This window comes from Populus euphratica, unplaced genomic scaffold, assembly GCF_000495115.2.
Source record: "Populus euphratica unplaced genomic scaffold, PopEup_1.0 scaffold158.1, whole genome shotgun sequence".
In the NCBI taxonomy this organism is placed as follows: domain Eukaryota; kingdom Viridiplantae; phylum Streptophyta; class Magnoliopsida; order Malpighiales; family Salicaceae; genus Populus; species Populus euphratica.
Window position 1 is genome coordinate 95,786 of NW_011499913.1, and position 7,931 is coordinate 103,716.

General features: G+C 34.2%; 1 protein-coding gene across 2 annotated transcripts; it reads left to right on the forward strand.

The window, feature by feature from the left end:
• The first annotated feature begins 622 nt into the window (after positions 1-622).
• LOC105134155 (probable E3 ubiquitin-protein ligase LUL4) lies at positions 623-7,167 on the forward strand. 2 transcript variants are annotated; one of them, XM_011038454.1, is made up of 4 exons: positions 623-1,337; positions 5,450-5,969; positions 6,728-6,830; positions 6,935-7,167. In XM_011038454.1, the coding sequence occupies exons 1-4, from the start codon at positions 685-687 to the stop codon at positions 6,946-6,948; spliced, it is 1,290 nt and encodes a 429-aa protein (XP_011036756.1). In that variant the 5' UTR covers positions 623-684; the 3' UTR covers positions 6,949-7,167. The 2 variants fall into 2 exon arrangements, with proteins under 2 accessions (XP_011036756.1, XP_011036755.1); XM_011038453.1 differs by having other exon boundaries at positions 6,728-6,820.
• The last annotated feature ends 764 nt before the right edge of the window (positions 7,168-7,931 follow it).

Consider the following 7,931-nt stretch of genomic DNA (forward strand, 5'->3'; position numbering starts at 1 on the left):
ATAATTAAAAAACAACTTTCAATACCATTTTATTATGTAAAAAAAAACTCTAAAATTTTATAAAAAAACAAGGAAGAATGGAATCCATGAATGTGATTTATAATAAAAGTAGAGTGAAAATAAAAAATCATGGAATGAGGGCACCAACATCCCAAAAATAAAATATAATAAAAATTTATGAGTAAATATTTAATTGACTGGCGTACCGCTATAGTAGAATCTTCCCTCCACTGACCTATTCCCGTCAAAATCAAAGAAAATAATGCTAATCCTATTGATTACCGTAAACCAACGTTGATTTATTATTTATAATTGTGAAACTCAAATTAAACTCTATTAATTTAGTTAAAAATTTAGGTTAATCCATTAATTTTTTTTAAAATTATTTTAAAATAATTCTTTATCAACTGGAATTATCTCAATAATCCGTGAGGATGTTTGGAAGAGCTTTTTTTTTTTGGTAATTTTTAAAAATATTTTTGAATTGGAAACTCAAACATAGAATATATTATTGTTATTGATATTATTATTATTATTATTATTATTTATTTTTCTTCCAGAAACAAAAAATAATAATATTGGGTCCCATCTAGTTCATCATGTATGCTTTGAAAAGGAACACTAAAACCAAAGCAAATGTCTCCATAAACAACTTTGAACAAAACAAGTTCTACCAGTTCAAAGATGGGTTCCGCTTCCAGCAGGCAAAGAAGAAACCACCGCCAAAACAACCACCTCCACCATCGTCAAAACCCACAACACCCTTCTCTACCTTCCTCATCCTCCACCACCGCCACCACCCCAATTCACCAACATCCCTCTTTCTCCAACACCAACAATACTAATAACCTCTACCCACAAAACAGTTCAATACCTTCTAGTAATAATTCCTTAACAAGTACTGTACCACCACCACCATCATCACCGTTACCGCCACCGCCACCTCCACATCCACCGATACCACCTCTACAACAGCCACAAAGTTATTTTTTTGCAGCGAATGCACCATACAGTACTCCTATGATTCCCACAAGTTCTGCTTACGGTTCTTATAGTTGCCATTACCCTCCTCCTCCTCCTCCTTTCAATAATAATGGATGGGGGTCATATCATTATCATCAAGCTGGTTTCATGGGACCACCACTGCAACCATCAACACAGGTGAGACATCATAATTCGGGACTGGTGCAGCCGCCGGGTTATGTGGATCATAATCAAGCGAAGACAATCAAGAATGCTGTGAATGTGAATAAGTCTAGTATTAAAGTTTTTGCGGATGAGAATAATTTGGATTCTCACTTGGTTTCCTTCACTTTTGATGCTGTTGTTGATGGCAGGTACTATTCAGATAATCTTTCCTTTTTACTTTTGTAATGATGCTAGTGTTTGTTTTGTGATTTTAGTATCTGGTTGGGATTTGAATGTCTGGTTTTTAATGTGGAATTTGTTAATGGGGTTTTGTTGTTTGTGATTGTTAGTGTGAATTTGAGTTATTTATGATTGACAGGAGAAAGTTTTTGTAGATTGGAAGGAATTGGTACCGGAAAGATTAAGAATTTATGTTGTTTGGTGTAGGGACGTTTGGAAATTCTACTTTCCTGGATTATAAATGTGAATTTTGTGGTAAATTGAATTGAAACAATTCTGTAAGTGCCTTAGTGTATAAAACCTGCTTTGGGAAGATCAGTGATTCAATTTCGGTGGGGGTTTGCAATTGAAAAGGTTTACATAATTTGAAAAGAATAGAGGATCATGATAATGGTAAGAGTAACATATTTTATCTAAGTTACCATCTCTTGAGCAAGATCTTTGAAATATTATATGCATCAGGAGAGTTCTCATGACTTATAAAGTTTCAAGAGGAACATGAAAGCTAATGGAACCATTGACAAATTGAAGAAGTGGTCAGAACTGCAGTAGCTTTCATACTAGGGAGGGTTTTTCTCTTGATAGTTTATTTATGTAATATTTATGATGGTAGTTTGGATGGTTAAGATTTAGTTATTTTTAAGGGAAATGATTTATTTTACTTATAGTTTTGTTAGTATTTAAAGGGCTGCTGTTACTATATATATAAAAAAACTACTTTGAAATTTTGATAATTTTATAAAGAATTTGTTCTCTTTTTCTGGCTTTTCAGCCCAGACAACGAGCCTTTGGTTATGTTAGTTACCTTTTATCTTTTTCTTCCTACATGAGTTGGTGTCAGATCAAAATCGATCCTAGTTTTGGTGATGGAAGCCAAGCAATCACGAGTTCCTAGGTTCAATCAAAACCAAGAGATGTTGGAGATGTGAAGGATGCTAAACCAACCCAAGCAAGAGGTATTAACCATGCTTGAAATTAGAGTGGAAGTCATAAATGAGACTTTGGAAGGTGGCCGCAACCCCTTAGACATACTAGAAGGTAGTCATAAGAATCAAGACTCTTTTCATCATGCTAGAGCCAGGAATCATATGGTGTGAGGTGGATTAAAAGAGGAAAAAATGCTCCACTTCAATGGAGGAAGAGAGTTGAAGAGCACCGAGCACTACTTATTGAGATGAAAGAAGTTATAGATTGGAGTTCTACCAATCCATGATGAGATAAGTATGGATTAGGATTCTTCACCAATCTATGATGTTTGTTGTGATGATGAGGTTGACGAGGAGAAGGGCGACAAGAGTAACAACAACCATGAAAAACTAGAAACTGAGTGTAAAGATCGCACTGTTTTAGTTGCTTTAGAAAAAGAATTCATAGGTTTAAACTATGATGATCTTTTTGATTACGTGCATGATACAAGTTTAAAAAAGCTTCTATAGAGATTTTATATTGGTTACGCATATTGATAATACAAAGATGTACTATACAATTTAGATAAGAATTGTAAGTGAAGGAATTGCAAGTACAAGTTTGTCATGCTAAACATGAAATAAAACTAATATTCACTGATGATATGTATTTGAAGCTGGAAAAGTGTTGGTGTTTTTTAATCGGCCACCCTTACTATCGAGGCAAGAATGGTTTCAACACAAGGACGAGTTTCTTGCAACCCATGGAGAATGACGCAAGAGCTCGAACTGCACTGACTTTCATATAATTAGGGTTTTTCTTTTAATAGTTTATTTGCATAATATTTATGGTGGTAGTTTGGATGGCTACGATTTAGTTATTTTTAAGGGCAAGGGTTTATTTTACTTTGGGTTTTGCTTGTATTTAAAGCGCTGTTACTACTATATATATATGTATATATATATAAAAAAAACTTGAATATTTTGATAATTTTATAAAGAGTTTGTTCTTTTTTCTGGACGTTCAAAGCAGACAACCAACCTTTAACTGTGTTGGCTATCTGTCCTTTTCTTCCTGCATCACTAACACAAAACAAGACTTGTTGTCAAAGGTTTTAAACAACAAAAAGTTGTGGACTATTTTGATGCATACTTGTGTGTTAAGAATAATTTCCATGCATGCATTAATAGTCATTGCAGTTACTGACAAGTTAAAAATACATTAAATGGACAAAAAAACAACTTTCCTAAATGGTGACCTTGACGAAGAGATCCACATGGAATAACATGAGGGTTTATTGTTAAAGGGAAAGAAAAGAAAGTTTGTAAGTATGTCAAGTCATTATATGGTTTGAAACAGCTCCTAAACAATGACTAAGGTTTCAGATTTTCGATTGGCTAAGATGGCTTTTGATAGGATCAACGGTTGGAGTTCGATATGTGTGCTGGGGACCACCGGTTATCTAGCACCAGAGTGAGTGATCCATCATCTGTCCTGCATCTCATTTTTAATGAGCAAACAATATCAATGCAATGCCAATTGTTATATAAGATTGCACATGGGCAATTCCATTGCCCATTAGATAACATGTCATTTTCTTCATCCTCTGACTGCTATGGAAAGCAAAAGGTCATGCTCAAGGACAATTTTACATGAAACTTTTAGCTTCATTGCCAAGTTTATTAATCCTTAAATATCTGGGGATAGCATCAACTGATTTCATTAACTAGTAAGTTAATTAATTAGCACATGGAAAAGTAATTATTTGGTTTTGAAGCTACTTATATTAATTCTGATTATTTTCTGCCATATGTAGTTATTTAATTATTTGGATTTTGGTTTTAGATTTATGGATAGAATCTAGTTTGATTTTAATTATTGCTGATGGCAGTTCTTTCTTTCTCATTGATTTAATTGACTGTGGTTGGTGTAGAGGCTATTTGGCGACAATTGTTGTTAGTTGTGATAAAGCTTGTATTGATTATATGATGGAAGTGACTTGCTGGTCATGTTAATATACTTTCGGCAATGGTTGGATGGATGTTGTGAGCCTGCAAGCTATACTGTGAATGAGGTTGAAATTGTATTGAGGTTACTATTGTGGATGGTGTTGGCTGGAATAGCGTCTGTTACAATGTGGTTTATGAAATAACTTCTAGTAAATATTTTGTTTCCATTTAGGATTAGTTTAAGTGATGCTTGATGTTTAGTTTTTCATGGAATCCAAATTGAAGCAACATCTTTAATTTGGAAAAGGTGGATCACCATTCTGAGAGACCTCAAATACAGATCTGTGTCTTCAAGTACTAGTCAACTCTAGTTGGGGGATTTGAAGGACTTGAAAGTAAGAGAAGTTCCCCTGGTCCAAGTACAATGCAGCATTTGGGTATTTCACCATTTAATGTTTAGGTTTTTTGTAGGGTCCATCTTGAAGCAACAAGCTGGTTTCCAAAAATAGATCTGAACTTTGAGGGTGGTCGAATACAGTTTTGCACCCCTGTAAGATACAATTCTAGCTGGGGATTGGAGGAGTTGAAGTAGGAGCAGCAGTTTTCTTGATGGTGGGGATGAGACTTGCAGTTTTCTCCTTTGAAGATTTTCATTTCGAGCTAGTCAGTATCTTTTTTAAGATTTTGAGTAAATCATGGTAGTTTGCTTATTAAGATCTTCGTAGCTTTCAAATTTCAGATAATGTAACCCGCTATTAATTGATGTTTAGCTTTTTTGTTCTTTAGTTGCTTTGTTTGATCTAAAGCCCTAAAATCTTCATCCAAGTTCTATTGGTGTTGGCTGCTATTTGATCAAATATAAGCGACTCTGCGAGATAAAGTTCCATTTGAAATTTTTGGTTTTGGGCCATTACCGATGTTGATCTGATTTTTGGTTATACAATATGCTGCAACCTTTGGAATGTGCATTCATTTTTGGCTGTCTTGTAGAGTTTCAAGAGTAAACTTGTTTTGAATGGTTATGGCAATTGTTTGAAAAATATTGGAGCTTCAAAGAGTTGTCATGTGGACCTTTTGCGAGGTGCTTTGGTGATTAAGATGTTCTTTACTGGCTTGGATTTGCAGATATGTTGTTTCTCTTGTTTTTTCTAAATTAATATGAATCCAGCTTAGGACCGATTATTCCTTCATACATGTGACAATTTTCCTTTTCTTTTCAATGACAGCATCACCATATTTTATTTTGCAAAGGAAGGAGACAATTGTACATTTGTACCAGTTTACCCTGAAATCTATATGCCAAGGAAAATCCCCTTTGAGAAAGGAGTGGGCCAAATATTCTCACAGCCATCAGGAACAGGCATTGACCTTGGCTTTTTTGAATTGGATCAGCTATCGAAGCCCTCGCCCAAGGGAGATATATTTCCGCTTGTTATCTTTGCTGAAGCATCCTCACCTTCTCCCTCTACATCTACGAGTCAAGAGCCTGACAAGCCTTTGCCAACAATGTCTGCTCATGCACAAATAACTAAAGCTGTCTTGGTGAAAAACAACGAAGGCCATTTTCAAGTAAAAGTAGCCAAACAAATCTTATGGATCGATGGGATTCATTATGAGTTGCAAGAGATCTTTGGCATTGCCAATTCTGATAGTGCTGGCGTTGATGAGGAGACTGCTTCTGGAAAAGAATGCATTATTTGCATGACTGAGCCAAAGGATACTACTGTTTTACCTTGTCGACATATGGTGAGAATGCTGACCTTTATCTATATATATTTTATCTTGATTTTTCTTTATATTAACTAATCACGGGCTTTTATTATTAACAACCGGTCTTGCATTGAGTCATGTTCCGTCTGGTATCATAGGGTTTTTCATGTTCCATCTGGTATCATAGGGTTGGTGGTTGTATAAATTCTGACATGAAAACATCGCTAGTCTGCCTTCTTGATGTGCAAACTTTCGGATTCATCAAGATGTCCTCATTCCACTGGCGAATTCAAATAAATTGGCTTAAGGGTTGAAGCAATCAAGAGGTTTAGATTGTTTGACCATTCAAATGGCATTGGTACACGCAGCTAATGCAGGTTTAGATTGTCAGACCATTCTAATGGTCTTGGTGCATGCAACTATTGCAAAGCATTATCTTGAGAAACTAGTTTATGCCTTAAAGCTCTTCAGCTAGAATAATGAATTTGAATTTTGTGAATTCTTAGGGAACATGCTTGGTAGATTAAATATTCCCAGCAATTCAACAGTTTCTTGAAAGATATCTCTTTGCAATAAAATCCTTGCTGCTCTTTCAGTGGATCTTGTTAGTTAGGCCCTGAATCAAACTTAAGCTCAGTGCTGGTTGAGAACAGGCGGTGACGATAAATTTTTGTTACTACCAAACATGGTCTTAACTACAATCATCTGCACTTAGAATCACAACTGTTTACCATGTTCCACGCCTTATGCATCTGTTACTGAATTAAATGAATAACCAATATCTTCTCTGGCAGTGCTTGTGCAGCGGATGCGCAAAGGAGTTGAGGTCTCGATCGGATAGGTGTCCTATATGTCGCCAACCCATACAGCAACTTATGGAGATCATGGTTAATAATTGTACGAGTTCTAAACCCTTTTCAATTCACGCAAGATTTCCTGAGAGGCTATTTCTTCAATAGCAATTTTCCTTTTGCCTCACATTCTTTCCCGTTTGCTTATAGCTCATCCTGAATAAAGAACCAGTAGACCATCGGGTGAGGGTTGCCTGAAAAGTTTATGATGACTTGAAGCACTGATCTGCGCTCAAGTCCTGCTTTAGCGTCTCTCTGTGGCTTGGGATGACAATTATCTTTACACATGAAAGGTTGAGGTAGTTTTTCTTCTTCTTTTTTCTGTATAAACTGGGTGCATTTTCTAATAAAGAAAAGGGCATCATCTTGATGTGTTTTTTTCTTATTCTTTTATAGAGCTTGTATTGTATTTCATTCCAAAAAAATAATAATAATAAAGATTGTATTATATTTACTTTTACAAGAAGGATAATTCTTTTCTGGTAATTACTGCACTCTCTTTTCCACTTAGAGATGAGATTTATAATCGATTGATCATATAATTTACCCCTACCATTAAAAAAGAAAATTAATGTCCATGATTATTTGAAGATTGGAAAATAAGATCAAATAAAAAAAATTATATACGAATAGTATTTTTCAAATAGATGTGATAATATATATATATATATATATATATATGGAATTTAAGATACATCTACAAAAAAAAAAAAAAGCTTGGTAAGGAATAAATAAAGGGTATTTTCATTTATTTTATATTGGATAAAAATTAATATAAAAAAAATTTAAGATAAAAAAATAAAAAATTTAAACTTTGTTTGTGATCTTGACTTGAATATATATATTTTGTTAATATTATTAAACAATAAATTTATTGTTAAGTTTTCACATTAAAATAAAATAGAGCTTGCAAAAAGCTCATGCCCTTCTTTATTTCTAATATGGAATGGCCTGACCACTCAATATTGTCCATTAACCTCCTCTGAACAATCTACCTGTTATTGGATTATTTCTGGCTAATTTTTTAGGTATTTTAGACTAAGATTTGGACAAGCTTTGATTTTCAGCCAACCAACTCTTTGATGTAATTTTGTGTTTGAAGTATCCTTGATTTGAATTGAAAGTTATTTTTTAATATAATAAAGAA

What these genes read in the sequence shown, in the direction of transcription:
- LOC105134155 (XM_011038453.1), top strand. Translation starts at nt 685, where the DNA reads ATGGGTTCCGCTTCCAGCAGGCAAAGAAGAAACCACCGCCAAAACAAC. An exon ending in GATGCTGTTGTTGATGGCAG is followed by an intron (nt 1,338 to 5,449) that starts GTACTATTCAGA and finishes TTTCAATGACAG; the next exon opens with CATCACCATATTTTATTTTG. An exon ending in AGCAACTTATGGAGATCATG is followed by an intron (nt 6,821 to 6,934) that starts GTTAATAATTGT and finishes GTTTGCTTATAG; the next exon opens with CTCATCCTGAATAAAGAACC.